The following is a 24,112-nucleotide window of genomic DNA, read 5'->3' as shown; positions in this document are numbered from 1 at the left end:
ATGGCCTCAGACACACCCCGATGTGTCCTACAGAGCCACTGTAAGCAGGCAGAGACTGAAGGCAGAGGATGCATGTGCAGTACCCTCAAACACGGAGTCAATTCTGACGCAGAACCACCCTGTAAATCAGAGCCGAACTGCCCCTTTGAGGTTCCAAGACTGTAAATCTTCACAGAGCAGAAAGCCTATCTTTCTTCCTTGGTGGGCTGGTGGGTCGAACTGCTGAACTTGTGGTTAGCTGCCCAACAGGCAAGCCCTACACCACCAGGGGCTCTTGGTTTACAAAATTCAAGTATATAAAGACATCGTTAGAGTATCCCACACACATGATGTTAAGATGATAAATATGTGCCTATTTAGTTGCCCGGTAAACAGTTGCTAATCATCGGTATGTGCCATTCCCGGTTTAAAGGAAGGCTCCCTATCTTTCTAGAAGGTTCCTTGTGAGGAAGTTCACCAGAGTGGATCATCATGAGGTAGGGTCTAGGAGTTCCCCTTTTGAGAGCTTCAAGTATCCTCAGCTGCTGAGGGATACAGAAGAAAGGAGACTTGCGGGCTTCCCAGAAAAACAATAGTAAGAATAACAATAAAAACTGACAATTACTGAGTGTTTACTATGTGACACTTACTATTCTAAGCCCTTTACAAACATTAGGAAGGTGAAATTAGTCTCTCTAGTTGAGAGATGAAAATGAGGCCCAGGGGGGATGACATCATTGATTCAGAGCTCCCTCGCTAGCTCACTCACTCCCTCACTCCCAATAGAATCCATTCTGACTCATAGTGACCCTATAGGACAGGATAGAACTGCCCCTGTGGGTTTCTGAGACCCACTCTTTATGGGAGTAGAAAACCCCATCTTTCTCATGAGGAGCAGCTAGTGGTTTCAAACTGACAACCATGAGGTTAGCAGCCCAACATGTAACCACGATATCACCAGCGCTCCTCCTGTCTAGAGCTAGCGCGGTAGAAAAATCCACTGCCATCAAGTCAATTCCGACTCACAGCAGCCCTACCAGACAGGGTAGTGCTGCGCCTGTGACAAAGGGAGGGAGGTGCGAGCTGATCCAAGACAGAGGGGAACTTGGGAGGGAGCTGAGAGGGTACACAGGAAAGAAGTGGGTGCCAGCTTGGAGGTCACGGGGGCACCAGGAGTAACATCAGAAAAGTGGGCTGGGGTCTCTGACATGAGCTTAGCCAGAGTATGTATGGAGGAAGGCCACGGGTAGTCAAGATGCAGGATCTTAAAGCCCCCCCAGTCCCCACCCCCCACCCAGGGCAAGTGCAGACCATGGCATCCCTCCTTCCTCTGCAGACAAGAGGACTCTTCCTGCATGACACCCTGTGCCCATGCTTCACATGTTTTCTAGGAAGTCAACCAAGGCAGGCTCTCTTCTCAAGGAGGTAGTGAGCTCCCTGTCCCCGGAGGTATATAAGTAGGGGGGCCTCATGACTCCATGTTGCTACTGTGTAGAGCAGCAGTTCTCAACCTGTGGGTTGAGACCCCTTTGGGGGGGTCAAACGACCCTTTCACAGGGGCTGCCTAATACATCCTGCTTATCAGATATTTACATTATGATTCACAACAGTAGCAAAATTAGATATGCAGTAGCAAGAAAAATAACCTTATGGTTGAGGGTCACCACAGCATGAGGAACTGTATTAAAGGGTTTGGGGGAAGGCCGAGGACCCTGGTGTAGAGGGAGGAGACAGGTGTCATATAGGACTGTACGGCTCCTTGTCCTTCTGAACTGTTCCGAGTGGAGAGGCAGGGTCTAGGGGTGAGGCTGGGAATGCTATGCCCTTGCATTGCTCTGCCTGCCTAGCCTCTCTGAATCCAAACGGCCCTGGACTGTTGGAAAGAGCACGCACGAGAAAGGGCTCTCTCCCTGGGGGATGCTGCCTTCCAGGGGAACCTTCTCAGACTTGCCTCATTGGCAAGACTTTGTAGGGCAGGCTGTACACCAGTGCTGATGCATCAGCAGCTTAGATTTTACTTGATTCTATTCTGAATTCTTTTCACCCGTTCCTGGCCTGCAAGGCCATGACTCTGAGAGATATTGAAACACGATGATATTACATTCGGCGAGTCTTTGCAGATTTGCTTGACAACAGAGACTGGGTATTGACGAGAAGAATCACATCTTCATTTTCCCTAACCTCTAACTGAAATGTCATACTTTATTTAATGGTGAATGTAGGCAACAAACCCAGATTATTAGCAGTTCCTGTGTTGGAGGGCGGGAGATGGTAGTGCCATGGTTACAAAGGATCAAGTGCTACCTGAAACGTGGGCAGTTGAAATCCAAAGGAGAAAGCCGTGCAGTCTCCTTCTGTAAAGATTATAGCTTTGGAAATCCCAGGGGGCAGTTCTGTCAGGCTGCTATGAATCAGCATTAACATGACGGCAACAGGTTTCGGTGACTGTCACCAGCTGCTAACATTGTTGTTAGGTATCACCAAGACAGTCCCAACTCATAGCAGCTCTCTGTACCAACCTGGTGAAACACTGCCCGGCCCCGTGCCATCCTCACAAGCCTTGCTATGCTTGAACGGAAGTTATTAGACCTGCTATAAGAGAATAAAGCAGCACATGTATTATTATAACATATGTCTTTTGATAACTGTATTTTGTTACGGTCATTTTAAAAAACTTAATCTTATGGGTTTTGTTTTCATGAACTCAGAAACCTTACAAGATCATTTCATAGACTTCATCAGCTGCACAGAAAAGGCCAAATAGCTTATTTAAGGTCCCAGTGTTCAGGCCATGCCAATGGCCCACTGGTTTGGTGCTCTGGGCACAGGGGGGGAAGCAAGTACAGCCGTTTGAATGTGTGATGCAGAGTGCCCAAATGGTAGAATTACAGAATGGGAAAGTCTGTGTTGTCGCTAGCTATGACATTTACTCACTGAGTTATCTAGAAAACCTTATAATCCATCGTGTTTTCCTAGTCTGGCTTTTCAGAAACAGATGGCCAGACCTTTCTTCCTAGTCTGTCTTAGTCTAGAAATGCCACTGACCCTGCTGGTCATCAGCGCAACACACAGGCAGCGCCCCATGAGAAGGCACCTGTTGCTCACCAAAAGGTCAGCATCTGAATCCACCCAGGGGCATGAGGAAGAAAGGCCTGGCGAGTGAGAAGCAGATGACGTCCTAATCTACTGTGAAACATGTGGGGTCTCCATGAGTTGGAATCAACTCAGCTGTCACAGAGTTTAAAAGCAACATTTCAATCACCAATGTCAAATGGTTATTATACAAGAAACCCTCAAAAATACTTAAACAATTTTAATATTCAAAAGCTAAAAGGTAAGCTTAAGATGGCCAATAGCCCTGGCTTGGGAGAGTTCACATCATAACCAGTTTATTTCCCAAATGCCAAGAAGCTGAGAAACGTCAACAAAAACTCATTGCTAAGAGCCATTGTTTGGGGGAACTAATAATGAGGGGTCCCTTCTGCACTTTAGAGGCCTGGGCATGGCAGGTGAGAGTTTGCTTCCTTGGCTGTGTGGAACACACCTGAATATCAACATCCACTCAGCACTTTGGCCGCTGCAGGGGAAAACTGACTCCAGTGTGAAGATGAGCTCTCTGGCTTGGGATCAAACTTGTACACTCAGTGGCAAAAGCATTTGCGTCAAATACACCCAGAAGGTGGTCACGGGGCACCTTGACTTTAGGAGGCTCCCCTCCCCAGGAGAATTTTGACAATTCAGTGTCAGTTTTGAAAATTCAGAGTAAAGTTTGAAACGGTTGACTTCGACCCAAACTTTGTATACCAAGGCATACAGGGGATCTACTAGGCCCATGAATGGTTTCTGTAGAAGGAGGTGTTGCTGAAGAAAATCCAGAGACAGAGATCTGGGAGTCTATACAGCATATTCTGAAGCATGACGCATCCTAAGATGCTCCCCTCCACCCTCGAGTTATGTATGTTCTGAGTCCTTAGGTGGTCCAAACAGTTAATGAACTCCTTGATAGAGAGGTTGCAGGTTCAAATCTTCCCCGGGGTGCCTTCGGAGAAAGTCCGGGTGATTTTCTTCCCGCATTTCGGGAAACACTGGTCTAAGTTTTCTGAGGTCATCAAAGAACTGGAGATGGTGCTGCCCAACTAGCCCCTGGCCAACTAGCCCCTGTAAAGCCCAATTAGCCCCTGGAGAAAAGCCCCTTCGAGGACACGGAGGGAGGCCCTTCTTTACCATCACCTCCTTCCACGGCAGGGTTTTGAACTTCAAATCGGTTTTAGACGGCAGAGTCTCATCTTTGCTGAACGGACTGGGTTACCCTCAGCTGCCCCTGAGACATTCTGCTTCCCCTAACTTCTCCCTCGTGCCCTGTGAGAGGCTGGGCCAGTGACCCAGAGACCCGAGTCGACTCCCTTCAACCTCACTGTTTTAAAACGCTGCTAAAATCCTCAAACCCACTGCCATCGAGTCGATGCCCAGTCAATACTGGTCACGACGTACTAACTTGATAACCCCACCCCAGCCCCGCACTAATGAATGGCTCGTGATCTACAGCTTGCACGAAAGCTGCATGGGCCCGATTTTCTCATTCTGCTTCCTTGGCGGCAGTATAATCCTAGAAGTTACGTCGTTTAGTCCACTCGCAGAGTACAGAAGGAGAAGCGGAAGCACGTGGGCCGAAACCTGTGGTTGCTGGAAAGGAGCCCCGGAGGCGGCGCGGGCTGGGCGTGGGTGCGAAGCGGCCCTGCGGGAGAAAGCGCCCAGGAAGTCGAGGAAGTACAGGGTCGCCACGGGTTGGAATGATCTGGCCGCGAGCAGGCGGATGGCTGCTAGAACCCAGAACTCGGAGCTCCCCGAGTCGGGTTACAACTCAGGTTCCCGGCGACCGCCCCGCCTCCGAGGGGTTGGACGGGAAAGGGGCGTGGCCTCCCACTGTCCCCGCCCCCGCCTCCGGGGGTTGGACGGGAACGGGGCGTGGCCTCCAGTTGTCCCCGCCCCGCCTCCGCCGCGTCGGCAGGGGGCGCTGCGGCGTACGCCCCGCCCCGTCGTTAGCTCATCGCCACGCGTCGGGTCGCGCGGAGCCGGGCTGCGGCGTGTGGAGGGGCGGTTCCGCGGTGAGTGGTCCCGACGGCCGTTGGCGACGGCCCCCGGTGGGGTCGCCGAAAGCGGCATCTGGAGGGAGGGGGAGCCTGAGGCTGCCTCTAAGCAGGTTCGGCCAGCAGTGCCCCAGGCCGCGGCGCCCGAACGTAGCTTCCGGGACCCCCGTCACACTGGCCGCCCCTCGCTGGGCGGAGCCCGATGGGGGCGGGGAGGCCTGGCGTTGGCCCCCGCCGGCATCCCGGGCGTGTTTTGTGCGGACCCGACCTGAAGGCCGGCTCTTCGTGGGACAGGTCGCGCTTCCGTAAATGCAGTCCTGTCTTAACTTTTCCGCAATGGGTCGTGCTCCCTCCCCGTCACTGAACAGGTACAAACAGAGCCTAGGTGCCCTTGACTGCAGGTGCCCTGTGTACTGGGGGTACTTGAGTAAAGGCATGTCTTGGAAGCGCTCGGAACGTAGGGGTAAAGAGGGCCGGCCGGCCGGCCGCCTCTTCATGAGAATTGGGTCTCTAACTCCGCCTCAGACCGCCTTCCATAGCAGACCATGCAAAATAGAGCCCTTAGTAATGTTTGTTATCAGTTTAAGCTATAGACACTATGTGATGGAGGTACACATTGCTTCAATACAGTATTTCTTACATTGTATCAATACTGGTATGTGATGGAGCTACACATTGCTTCAATACAGTATTTCTTACATTGTATCAATACTGGCCGCAAATGGTTTTGTAAAACCTTTTCCGCGTTGAAGTGCACCATCGCTACACTAATTACATGTTACCACATCCATCATCCCCGAGTGGAAGCCATTTGTGATTCTTCTTTTCCCATATTCACGACTTTATTCTTTTAAGAAGTTACTGGTACAGGTTCACCAGTACTAATGGCCACACGATCGTACTTAAAACCCTTGATATTTTAACAAAATCAGTGGCTATAAAAAAAACACTCGAAGGCACAAAAGCAGTAGCGCCTGCATGTGCTTGTAGAATGGGCGGATGAATCCGAGTGCCCGACGTGTCACCATAACTGGATAAGGACAGGTCTGCGCAGAGCGCATTAGCAAGTTCAGAAAGTCGAAGTGTAGGGTTTTACCTCTGTAGGTATATTGATAGTGTAAGTGGAACTGATGAAACGTGTGTTCCTTGTTATAACTAATCACAGGAAGATTAAGAATAATCAAATCTGAAACGTTGCACAAAAAAATGATAAGCCGTCATTTTGGTGTCATTTGGCTGATAGTGCCACCTAGCCACCATCCCACACCACTTACTCTAAAACTTGTGTCCACCTTCGAGTATCAGACTAACCTAAGTGGCAGTGTTGTGTTTATTTTTTCTTTTTTTTCCCACCCACCACCCTCCCTCCTCACTTCCCTTTCCCTTCCCTCTCCTGCACACCCTCAGCCCTGGCCTAATCTTTTTCTCTGTTGTGAAAGACATTTTAATTTATTTTTTCTTTAATCATAATGGTGCCATAAAATATCTTATCTATATGAGATTGACTAACTGGCGGGCATGATCTCTTCCAATTTTGCCCATGTCATGAAGTGTTTGACAGACACCTCATTTTTTTTTAAGGGATGTGTAACTCATACCAGAGTTTCTTTATCCATTCCTCTGCAGACTGGGTGCTTGCTCTTCTAGAACTAGCTGTGGTAAACATGGGTGTGCCTGTCTGTGTTCTAACTTTATGTCTTCAGTGATGTCCCCAGTAGAGAGGGAGGAAGGGATTCGAATGTGTTGGCATTTGCATTTGTTTAAAGCAGGGGTCCTCAAACTGGCCGCCGAGGACATTTATCCGGCCTGCTGGGTGTTTTTGCCCCGTTTGGTTTTTCACTTCAAAATAAGATGTGCAGTGTGCATAGGAATTTGTTCATAGTTTTTTTTTTTAAACTATAGTCCGGCCCTCCAATGGGTCTGAGGGACAGTGAACTGGCCCCCTGTTTAAAGAGTTTGAGGAGCCCTGCTTTAAAGAAACACCTTACTGCCTTCAGTGGACGTTTTCTTAAGCTCTCAGCCACACTTTCCTTGCCCAGAAGTATCGGTGATCAGAATGCCCACAGGATGATGGTAGGGTCCGTGAGTGCCTAACGCAGGACCTGACACATAGTCCATGATCAGATATGAATTCGTTATTGATAGATTCACCCCGTGGTTTGGGGGAGACGGAATTTTTGGGAAGCTTTTTCTCTGCTGCTAAGTAAGGACGAAGTACAGCCAGGATGCCCTTAGAAACGAGGGTGACAAGACTTCATCTCACATGCTTTGCTCATGTTACCAGGAAGAACCAGTCCCTAGGGACAGACATCATGCTTCAGAAAGGAGAGGGTCAGAGAACCATTGGAAGTCCCTCCGTGAGAGGGATTGACGGGGCGGCAACGATGGGCTCAAACATGGCAAAGATTGTAAGAGTGGTGCCGGACTGGGCAGTGTTTGTTTGTCCTGTTGCACAAAGGGGTGCTGTGGAAAGGGTTGCTATGAGTTGGAACTGACGCAAGGCCCAGAGTAGCAGGGCCATGCCCTGGTGGTGCTGTGGGGTAAGCATCAGACTGCCAATCTCCAGGTCAGTTGTTCAAACTCACCAGCCATCCTGAGGGAGAAAGATGAGGCTTTTTGCTCCCATAATGATTGACACTCTCGGAACCCCAATATAGTTACTATGAGTCAGAATCCATTCCACGGCAGTGGGTTTGTTGATCTGTTGGTTTGTTTTGGGTGCTTCACAGGACAGAGAGTTGGTGTTCCGCAGACAGATTGCATCCTTTGCTTCAGCAGAACTGACTTGAGCTCCTTACTGTCCTCCCTACACTGGGTCGGACACAGTTCTTGGTTCACAAATGAATCAAACGTTAACAACCTATTGAGATCTTCATAGAAGCCCAGAAGTAGTTATTTCCCCCATCCATTATTCTTGGAAGAACTTTATAAGAACCTTCTTGGGTTTGCAAATTTAAAGCAAGTATCTTGAACCTGGGAGGGGGCTTCAAAAGTTTGTGGGAAAATGCCATGATCTTTCAATTCCATTGATTAGCATTGTGACCTCACCAGTGGAAATTCACTTATATTTTCTTTTTTTTCACTTACATTTTCATATCTGGAGCTACTGTGTCTACTCTTTGTAAATTACAGTAGCTGGATGAGATTGGCTAGAGCTTTTTATCTAATGAGTTAATAAAGAAGCTCATGGGCTCCTCGGCACAGATGGGGTGAAATTGCTTTTCACTGTTCTTGACTTCCTTTGTAATCCTATGTATTCCGTGTCTTTAAAAACATTCTGATAAAGATGTATGGGCTTAACAAGGCTTCTAAAGGGGTCCCTAGCACACACACAAAATATTAGGGACCCTGTAGCTTGAGAAAGTAAACCGATTCTTAAAGTAAGTTGGGTCTTTGGGAACTGATGCCTTTTGTGAGAGATGATGTTCCCCTGGTGTTGTTGTGAGTCATGCATCCACTGGGCTTTCTTCCTGCTCCAGCGGAGAAAGGTGAGGCTTTCTACTCCCCTGAAGATTGACAGCCTCAGAGAGTCAAAGAGGCGTTTCTACCCTGTCCTAGAGGGTCACTCTGAGATAGACTCGACTCCTTGACAGTAAGTCTTTGGATGTGTACTTGTTGGGTTTTGAATAATAATATTTAAAATTAACAGGACCTGTGGATTTATCTCTGAAGAGCTGCAAAGGATAGAGAGTGGCCCTACATAGTCTGACTTGGGGAGAAGAAACATGGGCGGGGGAGGTGTGGTTGAGTTCCCGGGGTTCATGGGAACAAAAAGAACATGCCACCCTGGTAGGGGTTGTGAAGGGGGGCGCTCTGACTGAAACATAGGAATGTGTTGGAGCAACTCTATAACCAAGAGTTACCATGTTTTCTTGGTCAAGGGGACCCTCCTGTAGAGCCCTTTGTCCTGATGATACCCCCATATTGAAACGCTGGTGTTGTTTCCACAGAACTGTCTGGCCTTTAGCTCTTCAGCCTTGGTTAAGGAAATGACCAATCAGGTAAGGGAGCAGGCTCCCCGCGAGCTCCCCTCGAGCTGGGATTGATGGCACGCAGCAGCAGCAGCAGCAGTAGGGTTCTTTGATCTGTGACTCGACTGCAGTTTGGAGCTCTGGGGGCGGAGTGGTTACACGTTGGGTTGCTGACCACAAGGTCAGCAGTGTGAACTCAGCAGCTGCTCCTTGGGAGAAGGATGAGGCTCTCCACTCCCATAGAGTTGGAGCCTTGGAAACCCACAGGTGCAGTTCTACTCTGTGCTACAGGGTCGCTCGGAGTCGGACTTGGCTCCACGGCATGAGTTTGTTTTTGTGTACCACAATTTATAGAGGAATTGAGATAATTTGTTTACGAAATAGTAATAAATTATTACGGGTTCGTGAGGGAGTGGTAGGGGAGGGGAAAATGAGCTGATACCAAGGGCTCAAGTAGAAATAAAATGTTTTGAGAATGATATCAATAAATATACAAATGTGCTTGACACAATGGATGTGTGTATGGGTTGTGGTAAGAGTTGTATAAGCCCCCAATAAAATGATTTAAAATAAATTAAAAATAAAAATAATAATTTGTTTAAAAACGAACAGATGAGAAAAGAAAATAGTACAGGAGAAATAGAACAGGTTTGGGCTTCATGGCCTTATACAGCTGTGAAAATTACCCTGTAAACGACTTTGAGCTTCCTGGTGGTCAGAGCAGAAAAAGAAAGCAGAATGAACATGGGGGGCGGGGGGGGGGGCGGTCAGACAGCGGCATAGCAGGGACCAGGGAGGAAGTACTTCAGCTTCTTCAAGCAATGGCTGGTTTCTGATATCAGTCTCTTACTCTTGGTTGAGCAGGAGTCTCGGAGCTCCCGGGAGGAGCTGGGGAAGTAGTTTATACTGTAGTGACTAAATCTCTGGGGTGGCGGTGGGGTGGGAATACTTGAACTCTAACCATGGTTTAATGTGGCTTCTCTTCTTTATTTCAGTACAGCATTCTCTTCAAACAGGAACAAGGTAAGCAGCCTGCTTACTGTAGTGATTCCACCAGGGAAAACTGGGTTGCTCGTGGTTCCTTAAAAGCTATCTTGCTGCCTGCCACAGGCCCACAGCTCCTCAGTAAGTATTAAGTGTACATAATTGACAAAGGGACTGAGCGAAGCATCCACCAAGGGACCCACTCAAAGAGAGGACCGAAAATTGAACAACTAACTGAAAAGTCAGGTGACAGGCCGGGAGCAGTCCACGGCTGAGGAAAGCTGCCCGGCGGAGGAAAAACTCTCACTCTGATCTTCCCTGGGGCAAAGAGGAGTTGCCTCGAGCCTCAGAGCTCATGTGAGGAGGGGCCCTGGGCGTGAACCTGAACTCTCCCTGCCTGGGGACCTAGGGGATGATGGGGTCTTTTCCTCACAACAATTGCAAGGTCTCCGGCCTATGTGGGGGAGGGCACGGGCGCTGTGTGACAGCAGTAGTGACAAGTGGAGCAGGAAGCAGCCCAGAGTTCAGCCTGGGAACCCTATCGCCCATGACGCTTCCGATCTGAAAAGGAACAGGTTAGTGCGTAGACTATACATGCCTGGCTTGTTTCTTCACCTGGATGAGTTAGGTAAAGCTTAGAGGCGTCTGGAATACCTCAGAGATCTCTCTCCATAACCATGTTGGTAGACTAAAAGCTAAGCCAAACACGTTCTTCCAAGTGAGCTAGTGTAAGTAGCTAATAGGCATAGCAGTCAACTAGCATGTGTAGCTAAAACCGTCCAGATAGCCACCTCAGGTCACCATCGTGACCAGGTGGGCTGGTCATGGAAGCCATGGATGTGTGTGTAACTCGGGGCTGTGGAAGTTCTGTTTCCATGCCATCGAGTTGACCTGACTCCCGGCCACCCTATAGGACAGTGTAGAATGGCCCCCCTGTGGTCTCGTAGGCTATAATCTATGGGAGCTGATTGCTATGTCATTGCTTCTGAGGAGTGGCCAGTGGGTTTGAACGCCAACCTTTAGGTTAGTGGTGGAGTGTTTAACTATTGCATCACCTGGGCTCCATGTTGCTGATGTGGATGCTTTGGGTGCCTTTCTAGTCAGATTTGGAAAAGTGGCCCTGGGGCATTGCTTCCCCACCTGAAGAAAGCCACCCCGTGCACTGGCCACCTGTGTGTGCCCATGCCAGGTCTGCAGGCCCACCAGAGATGGAGCGTGCAGAATCAGGTAATAGAGGGATTGGGTGTGAGTCCTAGCACTTCCCTGTTCTAGCTTTATGGCTTTGGGTGAACTGTCTAAGCATTGAGTTCCTTGTCTGTAAAAAGGACTGATATTAATGGTACCCACTCTACAGGGTGGTTGTGATTGAGATAAAGGTTTATAAAAAGACTGATATACTACTGACTATGAAGGAGGTAACCCCCCAAAACAGAATTGCGCTGAGTGGAGCAGAACTATCATAGTATGCGTTTTTCACTCGGGCGAGCATCAAGCAACTCGCTCTAAGTGAGCGCACCCAGTGACATCGCCTAGGAAGGTTCTCTCTGGTCACAGTGAATTTTTTCCTAAAAACAGCATTGCTCAAACTTTTTTGTGATGGCCGATTTAAGAAAACAGCGTGTAGCTGTGAGATTTTGTTTCCTGCTTGGGGGGGGGGGGGGGGAATGCCGCAGAAACTGTTAAGAATTTAAACACAGCTGACAGGAACAGTGCTATGGGGAAAACTCAAATATATGAGGGGTTTTTCTCATTTCAAAAGTGAAATGTTCATTGATGGGAAGCCTTGTTCTGGACATCTGTCAACTTTCCCAGCGGACAAAAAGGTCCACTTGTAGTGCATTTGGAGTTCGTTCCACTAGATCAGACTGTTAAGCTTTCTATTTAAAGGTTTTAAAAAGTTTGTGTAACATTGTGTGACAGAAAAGGCCAGACTTGTGGCAGATGGACTGATTTTACCATTATGACAGTGCACCTGCTCGCACAGCCATCTCAGTGCTCCAGTTTTGGGCAAAATACAGCATGCCTCTCTTGCCCATGCACCTAACTCACTTGACCTTGCTCCGTTTGACTTCTTTTTGTTTCTTCAAGTAAAGAGGGACATGAAAGGACAGCAATTTCACGATGTAGAAGAGGTAAAGAAAATGAGCCGTCCAAACAGATGAGTTTGAAAAATGTTCCCAAGAACGGATTCACAGATTTGACAAATGTATTAAGTGTAATGGAGAGTACTTTGAAAGGTGATAGGTTGTTTTGTAAAAAACGTTCAATACATAGCATTTAAAAAATGCCATGTTTTTGGGTGCTCCCCCTGGTACTCATTAAACAGAATAGGTTTGTGGTAGAAAGCACCTCGTGCCATATTGGCCGCATATTGTTGGGTCTGCAGCTGACCAGTCGGAGTCCTAGTGGTGTAGTGGGTTTGCAAGTTAGCTGCTCTGTGGGAGAAAGATGACACAGCCTCAGAAAGGCACGGGGACTTTTATGTGGTCTTTTGGGTCCCTGTTAGGCAGGATTGACGTAGTGGCAGCAAGTTTGAGTTGACCTACCTACTGGTTCCAAAGGTCTTGAAGAGAAATCTTGTATCAAGTGTAAGTCTTTTTGCAGCGGGCCAGGGGTGTCTTGTGGGTGGCGCTTATTTCTGTCAAGGGAAAGCAGTGGTGCGTTCTAAGCTGCTGTGCCTTGGGGAGGCCTGCAAACAGGAAAAACATGGAACACAAAGGCGGAAGGTTTGAATTCCAGTACCGCTCTCGTGGGTGGCGCTTATTTCTGTCGAGGGAAAGCAGTGGTGCGTTCTAAGCTGCTGTGCATTGGGGAGGCCTGCAAACAGGAAAAACATGGAACACGAAGGCGGAAGGTTTGAATTCCAGTACCGCCTCCCCGCTTGGTACACATGGTTTGGGCTTGGGGCTGTCTTCAGAACCTCCCGTTTTCATGTGTACCCTGACAAATCCACTGCAAACTATGGGGAAATGTTTTGTCAAATGGATACAAGTGGGTGTTAACCTTAGACTTGTTGGAACCGGCTTCATGCAGACTTTTAACATGAAACCCTTCCCATTCTAGCCCATGATGATGCCATCTGGTCAGTTGCCTGGGGGACCAACAGGAAAGAAAATTCAGAGACGGTGGTCACAGGCTCCCTGGATGACCTGGTGAAGGTCTGGAAATGGTGAGTGACCTCTCCCCCAAACGAACTCCAAACCCACTGCTACTGAGTCGTTTCCAACTCAGAGCAACCCTCTAAGCAAAGTGGAACTGCCCCTGTGGGTGTCTGAGCCTGTAAATCGTCATGGGAGTGACAAACCTCATCTTCTCTCTGGCGGAGCACCTGATAGGTTCATGGAACCCTTCACCCCACCAGAGCTCTGCCGCAAAATGCAGACACTCCAAATCCCCTTGTGCCTCTGGGCCCCCAAGTTGCAATCAGAAAGGCATCACCTTTTTTCCAGGCAGGACAGCAGTGATGGTGTGGCAGTGCATAACTGCAGCCTATCCATATGAAAGTCCCAAAGGTCAACCCTGCCTCTGCGCACGGTGCTCTCTGGCGCTCCCCCTCCTCTGATGCTGCATGTCACAGAGTGGTGGCCATTGGGCTCAGGGGGCAGATGCTAGGCCCGTACAGTGTTTTGGGTGTGAAGCCATCCCTTTGTTCTGTTCCCCATTGAAGGCATGAGGAGAAGCTGGACCTGCAATGGAGTCTGGAGGGACATCAGCTGGGGGTGGTGTCCGTGGACATCAGCAACACCCTGCCCATTGCCGCATCCAGTTCTCTAGACGCGCACATTCGACTCTGGGACTTGGAAAATGGCAAACAGATAAAGTCTATAGACGCGGGACCTGGTAAGAGTGCTACTCATCGGGGAGATCGTTTGTTATCCCTTGGGGGAGTCACGTAGACTTTTTCTTCTTTTACCTCTGTGAGGGGCCATAGAGGCCCGGGCCTCACACAGGACCTTTAGAGGCATTGGGTAGCATGCTGATCAAACACTACAACCAACTGCGTGCCAGCTGACGTCCACAAAGCCCGAGGACGGCCTTCCCCCAGTGTTGCTGCCAAGTGAATCTTGATAGTGCACTGGCGAGCCAAGTTTCCTGAGCCTTTGGGGTTTCAGAATTGCCGGTTTGGGATTGTAGGCCTGTATGTGCATGGGCCGGAACTGCTCGCCTGTGCTCCAAATTGATGGTGGCCACTTTTGTGATAGGTGTCTAGTGAGCACCGCTCGGGTGTCCACAGGTCTCTGTCGTGGGAACCTCGGGGATTAGCGGGCCTGTTTTAAGGTGACTGATATCAAACTGTTTAAACAAAATAAATCATTGATACCTGAGTTGTTTTCTTTTAAAGTACCACAAAGGTGGCCTGCTCTTACTCACCAGCCATGTAACCATCCCCTGAAGTGATGAAAATAGATTCTATCAGTGGACTGGGTTAATGTGGGACAAACCGTGTGACACTGGAGGATTTCTGTAACCTATCAGGTCACTGACAAGGTCACTGGCAATGAGTTTGGGTCTAAACAGACAGCCACGGTCCATCAGCAGTACTAAACTGTAGTGCTGTACTGGGCTATTACACAACAGACAGTAACTTAGGCACAGACCACAAGCTGACATTGCTAATGGCAACGGCAGAGCAGCTGCGTGTGCTTGTGGAGACCCTTCCATGAGGGTCTGCAGTGCATAGTAACACTTGGATATAACTCTTGGCATTGACTGAGTTATGTAGTATAAATTAAAAACTAATTACTTCGCCTTTTCAAAAACAAGGTCCCTTACTAATCCTCATTCCCTATTTGTGATAGTTTATCTAATTGTTTTCTAGTATAGCCTCATTTTATTGAGATAAAATTTCACCTCTGATTTCACTATAAAATTCACCCATTTCAAGTAAGTCAGTGAATCTTTGTAGAGCTATACATTGGTGCCTCTCACTGCAACTCAGATTTTAACCTCCCAAAACCCTAAAAGCTCCTTCATACCCTTTAATCAAGCCTTCCCTCCACTGGCAGCCTCAGGCAGCAGCCAGTGCTGCCCTGTAGTTTTCCATATAAATGAAACCCTGCATTGTGTCTACATTCTTTCTTTAGCCTGTTTTGGAGGTTGGTCCTCAAACGATCAGTGCCAGTAGCATTGCTGTGCATTGTATTACAAGAACCTCCTGTCCTCTGCTTTATTCATTCGCCATTGAGGGACATGTGAGGGGAGAACATGGCCTGCCTGTAAGCTTTCACACACAGGGCTTTGCATGGACGTGCGGTGTCGTTTCTCTGGGGAGACCCGAGGAGTGGAGTTGCTGGGCCATGTGGGGTTGGTGTGTGTGTGTGTGTGTGTGTGTGTGTGTGTACACGTACGTGTACTGAAAGAAACTACCAAGTGTGTGTGTATGTGTACTGAAAGAAACCGCCAGGCGGTTTCCATTCCCATCAGCAACGGCTAGACGCTCCAGCCTCTCGGCTTCCTCCCTGATACTTGATCTTGTGCACCGATTTCTGTCAGAATATAAGATGCCCTTCGGCTGAATTGGTAAAGTTGTCTTTAAAATTGCTATTTTTAAATTGTCAAATCTTTTTTTTTTTATTGTCAAATCTTTTCTCACTGTATTTTTTTTCCTTCTTTTTTCCTGCTCAGTGGATGCCTGGACTCTGGCCTTTTCTCCCGATTCCCAGTACCTGGCCACAGGAACTCACGTAGGGAAAGTGAACATCTTTGGCATGGAAAGTGGGAAAAAGGAATATTCTTTGGACACAAGAGGAAAATTCATCCTTAGTATTGCCTATGTAAGGAGATCCTGGTCTTGCTCTCTGATCTTTGGTTGCCTCTCCCAAGCGGTTTTGGGTTGGAAGCCAGCCGTATACAGCCGGGGCCAGCAGATGTGCCTGTTTGGTGGGCACAGGCACCTGGCTTGGCATCACGGCGTCTCAGAGGGGCCCCTTCTCCATGTTCTCTGCTAGAGTCCTGATGGGAAGTACCTGGCCAGTGGAGCCATAGACGGCATCATCAACATTTTCGACATAGCCACCGGGAAACTTCTGCATACACTGGAAGGTACCGCTCACCCTTGGTTGTCTGTACACTGATCACCTGGTCCCAGAGGCAGAATGGCAGTTTCATGAGAAGTGCCGTTAAATGGCAAACGAGCATCAGATGTGTAAGATGGCGTCCCTCTCAGTGGGACAGGCCTTGACTCCTGACTCTTGTCACTCACTGTAGCTGTAACCCGGACGCTTGCTTGTTGTTCCAGGGTAATTGGAAAACAAACGGTGCCCACCCCCAGCCCCCATCCACGGGCCTGCTGATCCGAGCACCACACGAATGTCTTCACCTCCTTCCAGTATCTTTTGTGCTCATCCTCTGTTGTCCCAGGTGGGACTGTGTTCATGCTGCATAACCTAGGCTTTGACTGGCCTCTCTCAATTTGGCGAGTCTCGGCGCATTCACCTGAAGCTGGGGGAGGCAAATATTTTTGTACAGACCAAGCTAAGAATGACTTTGGCATATTTTAGGATTTAAGCACACACACAAGACAACAATATGAAGTGAAGACTGTATGTGGCCTGCAAAGCCTAAGATCGCTACTTTCTGGCCTTTTACAGAAGAGGCTTCCTAACCCCCATTCTAAGGTACTTCTTGTTAGGTGCTGCCAAGTTGGTGCCTACTCATGGCAGCCCCAAACAAAACACTGCTAAGTCCTGTGCTGCCGCTGCCGCATTCCTAATTATGGTTACCTAATAACCATCTAAATGTACATTGCTTGGCCGGCTCTGCCATATTGGACTCCTGCTTTCTGCTTCATTTTTGCCAATTGATATAGGCATCCCACCATTGTATCCACCCGACTCTTTTCCTCAGATTAAAAAACAGCAGCAGCACCTTACAGGACAGAGTAGAACTCCCCTGTGGGTTGTTTCTCAGGCTGTAACTAAGAGTAGAAAGCCTCCTCTTTCTCCTGCGAGCGGCTGGTGGCTTTGAGCTGCTGGCCTTGCTGATAGGAGCCCAGTGCAGACCCACTCCTCCTACTCCACCAAGGCATCTCTTCCTAGGGTCAGCTCATAGAAATGCAGTCATTGGACTTGGTAGCGTGAAGCACTGCCCAGGGTAGTAATGATTGTCATCAGACCCCTTAGCATCCTGGGGCACAGGCCATGTGGCTGTGGAAGCCAGACGCAGGTTCCTTGTAAATCGGGCCCTGTCATTAGGAACAACTTCCTCTGTGACTTTGTCCTCAGATTCTGAGGTTGGACGTCTCTGGTTTTCTTTCCCATGAGGGTCCTTGTGTTTGGGTGTGTCTTTTGCCCAGATGTCGCCCAGGCCTCTGTCTACCTGTCTCTGAAATGTGGGGCCCACACAAATGAAGTAAAACAATTTTTATCCACTTGATAACCTGTATCTTAAGTCGTTGTACCCTGAGCAGCACGGGCGGTTGGGGACTAGAACATGTTGATCTAACACGTCTAAATGTCCACAGGGGAAACTAGCCCCCACATGTGATGCTGTGCCTGTCATTATCAAAGACTGAAGAGATGCAGTACACACTGTGTTGGCGAGGGGCTGAGGACAGTACTGGCATGCTGGTGGGCGGTTGAGAACTTGGTACAGCAGCTTCAGAACAATCTGGCTCAGCCTAATCCGGTGAAAAGTGAAGCTCCGCTTTGGCCCCCGCATTCTGCTGCTAAGAAAATATCCTATCAGTAGTCACACGTTCGTGAAGTTGGTCATTGTTGGCGTCGCAATAGCAATGGGTTAGCAGTGACTGCCAGGTACACCCATACCATAAAAAGCGGGGGCCTGCTAACACTGACGTGGAGAGGGAGGAGTGTCACAGGAGGCGTAGATTGGGTAGAGGAGAAACTTTGTATCAGAACCTAAGACAAATCCCAGAAGGCCCCGCACGAATCCAGACAACATACGAGCTTGTATAAGTGAACGTCCATAGATGGAACTCTGCCGACCATCTCAGTCGCCCCCACCCTGCTCCCCATGCTCCCGCCATCACTGAACTCCCTTACGCTTTTAATAGTTTCCTCTCAAGCCCACCACACTGGCCACTAGTTTAGTCTTACCCTCTTGTGGGTTTCTTTAAGATAAATTTCTTTTAATCTTTCCAGTTTCTCCTTGCAAGTATAGTTTTTATTTATATAGGAAAAACTATGTAGGGATTTGTATGTATGCAAAGCCCGTGGCTGGGAGGATCCATAGGAGCCGGGAGCCCCCGGCGGCCCGGGTAGAGCACGCCGGAGTGAGCAGGCTGTGGCCACCTCCAGCGGCCTTGGGTGATTTGTGTTCTCTCCACTGGCTGCATGGCCTCCTCATTGTAGCCTCTACTCGACACTAGGTGATTTGGGAGGGAAAACAGCGTCCTGAAGCAATGTGTGTTTCCATGTTTGGTCTCGATTCGTAGCTGAGGAGTTGGTGAATTTCAGCAAAGTGAGCTAAGGCCCCGCTGGTCAGAAAGGAGAACTCAGGAGACATGGCTCCCCGGGCAAGGGCCACAGGCAGCCTCTGGGTATTTCCAGAACAGTGGCAGGAGGGGCCCAGTGAGGATCTGCCCCTTTCTGGCGGAAGCACCTTGTGACTCAGGATGTTCAGGGGCTCCAGGCTGATGGGAGGCCGAGAGGCAATGGCGATCCGCCAGCTGATGGGCCTTTGTGCATTGCAGGCCACGCCATGCCCATTCGCTCGTTGACCTTCTCCCCGGATTCTCAGCTCCTTGTCACCGCCTCAGACGATGGCTACATCAAGATCTATGATGTGTAAGTGGCCTTGTCCTGATGAGCACGGATGCCCACTGGGTCCCTGACTGTTAGGGAGCTGGTCATCATAGCAGGCACCCTCCTCTCACTCTTGTGCCTCCCACCCAGCGCCCTGGCGCTGAGTCTAGACTCTAGACCACCTAGACTGGGCCGCCCTGGAGGAGGCTTGCACAGCTTGCCTGGCGATTCCAGGGCCTTGCTCCTCTGTCTCCGGCATCCTGCCTCTTGAGAGGCTGGCTGCTGTTTGCTTCTTGTGGGGAAGTGTCGCACGGGTGAGGACACGAGCCTTGGGGTGTGGCTGGCCTAGGGTACCAGGAGAAGGGGGGGCAGGACCACTCCAGGCGGCCCTCCTGCACTCCAGATGTAACCACAGTCTCACGGCAGGCCTCACTCACTGTGTCGGCTTGTTACTTCACGGCAGGGGCAGCAGTGAGCTGACCATTCACTGTCCCTGTGCCCTCTCATTAGACACTGCGAGGGTCCTCTTCTTGTGGTTTGTCCTTGTCATCCTGGTCCCCATGCGCTCTACTGTGCTGGGCAAGTGTCCGGAACCCTGCTGGGTGCCGCTGCTCCTGTCCGTTCCCAAAGAAGGACGCGCACATCGCCCTTCCACCGTGGGCCTCATTGTGGCCGTGCCCTTTGCGGAGGCAGGGGGTGGTTTCCTGGGGACAGGCCCGGGAGTAGTAACACCGCTCCTTTAGCCTGCTGCCGACAGCTTTGGAGTGACAGTTTCCAGACAGACCTGGCAGTGGAGCTGCGGTGTTTGGAGGAGCATGTAGTAGCAGAATAGCAGTTCCCGAAGCAGCCTGCGCTCACACGTTGATTCTCACACCTTGAAGGAGGGTGAACATGGAGCAGTGCCCCTTTTACTGCTGCGAACCCCAGCTGAGGTGGATGTGCTTTGTACCTCTCCCTCATGTCCCACCGTATTCCGCTGCCCTGAGGGAGGGCCCCTTTCCTGGTGTCTCTGCTATTCCCAGGGTACAGCTGCTGAGTTCAACATGACACTCACCAGACAGGTCCCTCATCACAGGCAACTTGATTTTTTAAGCTAGTTGAGGACTGTAGTGATTGGGCCAGTCCTATACTTGGTTAGCTTAAAATGGGCTATGAAAGAAACTGGGGTTTGAAGTGAGGGCCTGTGGACACTTTCTGTGGACCTGAGGCCGGCAGACACCGGAGGTGGTGGTGTAGGCCGGGACCAGAGCCTGCCACTGCCCCTCGGTGGTCTCTCCCCCTGCTGACTCTCAGTTCCCTCGCCTTAAGCCACCAGTACTGATTTTGAGCTTTTAAGCTCTGCTGCTGCTTGTGGGTCCTTACTCCCATTGAATGGGTAGAGTTAGCAATGGGCCTTCTGCTTTTGTGACTGCATCCCCCCCAAATTAACCTTTGTCTTGTGTGGACTATTCCCATTGCAGACAACATGCCAATTTAGCTGGCACGCTGAGTGGGCACGCATCCTGGGTGCTGAACGTGGCGTTCTGTCCTGATGACACGCACTTTGTTTCCAGGTACTTGTGATTCCTTGTCGCTCCTCAAATGCCAGCCAGCTGGGGTGGGTCGTCGGTACCGATTGCCTTGACATTTGAAGACTAGGTGACCCTTTTCCTCGCAGGTCTCCTTGGTTTTCTGTAGTGTTTTAGTTTGCTTGAAATTGTGAAATCAAGTAGAGTCCAGGTCTTTGTCTTCAGCTTGGACAAAGGTGGATTCTATTGAACGATGAACCTCCTAGCTTTGCCTTATCAAGCTAGGGCTTCTGCCTGTGGTTTACTTTGAGGCAGTGGTTCTCAGCCTTCCTGATGCCACGCTGACCCTTTCATACAGTTCCTCATGTTAGTGACCCCAACCATAAAAATATTTTTGTTGCTACTTAACTGTAAGCTTACTACTGTTGTGAACCATAATGTAAATATCTGATATGCAGGATGAACTAGGCAACCTGTGAAAGGGTCATTCAGCTCCCCAAAGGGGTCTCGGCCCACAGGTTGAGAACCGCTGCTTTAAGGAGCCCCTGTGTTACCTCAGTCTGTTTCTAAATGTGCTTTTAAATTCCAGTATTAGATGGGTGGGGCTTCAAAGCATGTGCCGGTCAGATAGCGAGCCTTGCCATGTGACTTCCAGAAGCCTCCTCAAAGCTTCTGTTGGGAACCATAGAAGGCCCACCTCATGTAGAAAGAGGCAGATGTGCCTGGGTCTCAACAATGGCCGCTTCATAGATAAGCCCAGCCCATCACTCTCCCCTGAGAAGGCAAAGCCACCTAGTGGTGGCAGCACCCTGGTCACCTCCGGGGAGCCTGGGTGGCGACTTAAGCATGTTGCATGTTGACCTGGAGTGAAGAGGGAGGGTGGGGCTCTCCGCCGATAGGCGGGGCCAAGTTGAGTGAGACAGTATGCAATTTTGGTCAGATTCCTTCCCGTGTACATCAAAAATGGCCTTCTAATCCTCATGTTCCCTCTTCTAAACAGTTCCTCTGACAAAAGTGTGAAAGTTTGGGATGTTGGCACGAGGACTTGCATCCACACCTTCTTTGATCACCAGGATCAGGTATGGCTTAGCATTTGAATCCCTCTGGCTTTGGATCGCTGGGATCACCCACCATAAGGGCCCGGAGCTCTTTCCTCAGCCTTGCTGCTCACTTGTCAAGGCTGGCACACTCCTGGGGCTTGCGAGTGCCCGGTTTTCTGGGCTGCTGTCTGCACGCAGAGCGGCAGATGCTGCCGGCCTAAGGTCCCTGTGCCCAGAGCCTGCTGATCCATGTCTGCCTTGGGAAATTTGGCCGCCGGTGCCTGTAGCTGGAGCTGTTAAGGCCCTCCCTGCTGGCAGCTGCATTGTCCACTGTCATCCATTCGATTCCAACTCAGTGACCCTATAGGACAGAGTCGAATTGTTCTGTGGTTTCCAGACTATATGTATTTTGGGGGGCGGATGGGAAACACTGAATCTTTATGGGAACCAAGAGCTTCATCTTTCTCCCTGTGGTTGCACAGCTCCTTTTCATAGCCTGGAAGTGTGACAGTCCTTAAAGTGTTGGGCTTTCTGCTGTTGAAGACTTGCTAAAAGTTTTTAGATCAGGAAAAGAGAAGCTTTTCTGACAGGAGTCTTTGCCAACGCCAACGTGACTGACTTACGAAATGGTTGGGTGTCTTAGTGCTTCTGTCTGTGACGTGCAAGTGAATCCCCCCTGGAGTGAAGTCGGAGTCCTCCTGAGAGGCTGCATTTTTAGTAAGCTGCAGGTGAGGCCAGTGCTGGTCCCAGCACTGAGATTTGAGTTTTGTGGTGAGCTGGAATATTAAACACTGCCCATGGTGGGATCAAGTGGGTGGTCCATAGATCGTTTCTTAGGATGAGCCTCTCTGGAAAGCATCTCAAAGTTAAGGTATTAATGCATTTTTACACGTGACCCTCAACTGTGGATGAGCATGAAACAGCTAGAATAGAAATCACAATGCTGACACAGTGTGAAGAATGTGACATGATTAACAATGTCACTGATCATTAGGTTTGGAAACTGGGATGGGCTGTGTATATTTATACACACACGCAGTATCTCCCTGGTGAAATTTCAACGAGGAAGCAGGTTTGGCTCTGATGATGCACCATGCAGCGGATAAAATCAGCACTCCATGTCAGGCTGCCCAGCTTCCTAGTGCTGTCGGGCCCCACTGGGTTCCAATAACCAAGTGAGAATTACAGACAGCGAGCGGGAATGCGAGGAGGTCACTGAGGATCAGTTAGCAACTGTCCCTGTCCTCAGTGACCTCAGGGCAGCTGAGTGGGGCCTTCTCTTCCTGGAAATAAAAAGGCAAGCACACACTGGTCCCTTGTGTGTTCCACCTGCATGCTGTTAGCCCACCCCATGGATTAGTGAAAGTGACATTTGCTTAGGGGTTGTAGATTGAGTTGATTCCACTCCACAGCAACCCTACCACTGCAGATCTCCACGGACTGCTTCATTTTTCTCCCCAGGAGCAGATGGTGGGTTTGAACAGCCAGCCTTGCGATTGGCAGTCAGACAACTAACCTACAGTGTCTCCAGAGTTCCTGAAGGGAAGGGACTCAAATGCACTGGTACTGCCATCGAGTCATTCCAGGCTCATAGCCACCCCGTACCGGTTTCCGAGGCAGGCTGTGCATCTGCCCAGGAGCTGACAGACTCCCTTTCTCTCCGAGCTGTGGGTGGGTTTGAACTACCGCCCCTGTGGTCTACGGTTCAGTTCATAGCCCACTGCACCCCCAGGGCTCCTAGGGGAAGGGAGGGGAAGGGGGTGATAAACAGCAATAATGGACAACTCCTGACTGAAGACAGAGCCCTCTCTTCCTGATTCTGCAAGGGCTGGGACACCCTCCTCTTAGACAGGATTTCTAGATTCAGCAGCATGCACATGTGAGCATCCTTTCTCAGTCACTCAGTCACACGTTTTGTTCCTCTTATTTACAGGTCTGGGGAGTAAAGTACAATGGAAATGGTTCAAAAATTGTGTCAGTTGGGGATGACCAGGAAATTCACATCTATGATTGTCCAGTTTAGACGGCAGTCTTCCGGCCACTGCTGCACCGAGAACGCAGATCGACCACGTGACATTCCTTACCGTTTCGGGCTTGTGTACAAGGAGTACCTGTTGTAGCAAATGCTTAAATTTTGTAGATAAAATACAGACCTTTCCGTGTTCACACCTCAGCGTACTTTCTTAATGCAAACCCCTGGGTGTGGAACATGCTTTTCATGAACCTGCGCTGGGGAAACCGAGACTCGGCATCAACGTCAGAGTGAACTGTCTTCCTTGGAGGAGGAGGAGAGCCAACCACTGACAGGCTACCTGGGAATGCAGCAGCCAGCTCCCGGGAGCTGAGACCCAGAAATTCTAGCCCCTCTCAGTATTTGAGCCTGAGCATTTGGGAGGGAATGTTCTGTGGTCCTCTACCTTTCTCTTACAGCCTGTATTAAAACACCCCCTGGCACATCCTTCGATTTGCCCTGTTCATCTCCACGTTGTCTTGCTCACTGGGTGATGCTGGAGGGTGGCGGGCTGCCCTGTAGGCTCTGGACTGTGCCTGGTAGCCACTGAGCCCCGCCCTGTTATCTCAGAGTCTGCACTGCCGTTTTCCCCGAGTCCTCTGCCACAGGCTGGCTCCTCGCTGAATGCAAAGTCTAGGGAGCTAACATTCCCCCACAAACAACGCTGCCTTTCCTCTGTGTGGAAAGGCCCTCCGCCCTTGGGCATGCAGTCAGGTGCTTTCCGTAGTGGACTTGCTCTACTTTTTCCTCATGGCCTGAGACGTGCACTCACTTACATCCCCAACCATGACGTCCCTGGAGGTGGGAACGCCGCCATTGCTTCCGTA

The 24,112-nt window shown here is 49.9% G+C and overlaps 1 protein-coding gene across 3 annotated transcripts; it reads left to right on the top strand.

Annotated features, from left to right (window-relative positions):
- Positions 1 to 4,979: 4,979 nt before the first annotated feature.
- On the top strand, positions 4,980 to 23,732 carry SKIC8 (SKI8 subunit of superkiller complex). Of its 3 annotated transcripts, none has more exons than XM_075535300.1 (11): positions 4,980 to 5,084; positions 9,017 to 9,067; positions 10,033 to 10,060; positions 13,085 to 13,190; positions 13,689 to 13,861; positions 15,647 to 15,795; positions 15,970 to 16,063; positions 18,675 to 18,768; positions 20,187 to 20,279; positions 21,235 to 21,313; positions 23,208 to 23,732. In XM_075535300.1, exons 2-11 carry the CDS (start codon positions 9,056 to 9,058, stop codon positions 23,295 to 23,297), a joined length of 918 nt encoding a protein of 305 aa, XP_075391415.1. In that variant the 5' UTR covers positions 4,980 to 5,084; positions 9,017 to 9,055; the 3' UTR covers positions 23,298 to 23,732. The 3 variants fall into 3 exon arrangements, with proteins under 3 accessions (XP_075391415.1, XP_075391416.1, XP_075391417.1); XM_075535301.1 differs by lacking the exon at positions 4,980 to 5,084 and adding an exon at positions 5,164 to 5,434; XM_075535302.1 differs by lacking the exon at positions 4,980 to 5,084 and adding an exon at positions 8,560 to 8,658.
- The last annotated feature ends 380 nt before the right edge of the window (positions 23,733 to 24,112 follow it).

Source organism: Tenrec ecaudatus, chromosome 17 (genome assembly GCF_050624435.1).
Source record: "Tenrec ecaudatus isolate mTenEca1 chromosome 17, mTenEca1.hap1, whole genome shotgun sequence".
Taxonomy (NCBI): Eukaryota; Metazoa; Chordata; class Mammalia; order Afrosoricida; family Tenrecidae; genus Tenrec; species Tenrec ecaudatus.
This window is presented reverse-complemented; position numbering and strand designations above follow the sequence as displayed.

Bases quoted from the DNA above. Each gene is read 5' to 3' on its own strand.
- SKIC8 (XM_075535300.1), top strand. The intron at 15,796-15,969 runs GTAAGGAGATCC...GTTCTCTGCTAG, and splicing joins TCATCCTTAGTATTGCCTAT to AGTCCTGATGGGAAGTACCT. The intron at 16,064-18,674 runs GTACCGCTCACC...TGTGCATTGCAG, and splicing joins ACTTCTGCATACACTGGAAG to GCCACGCCATGCCCATTCGC.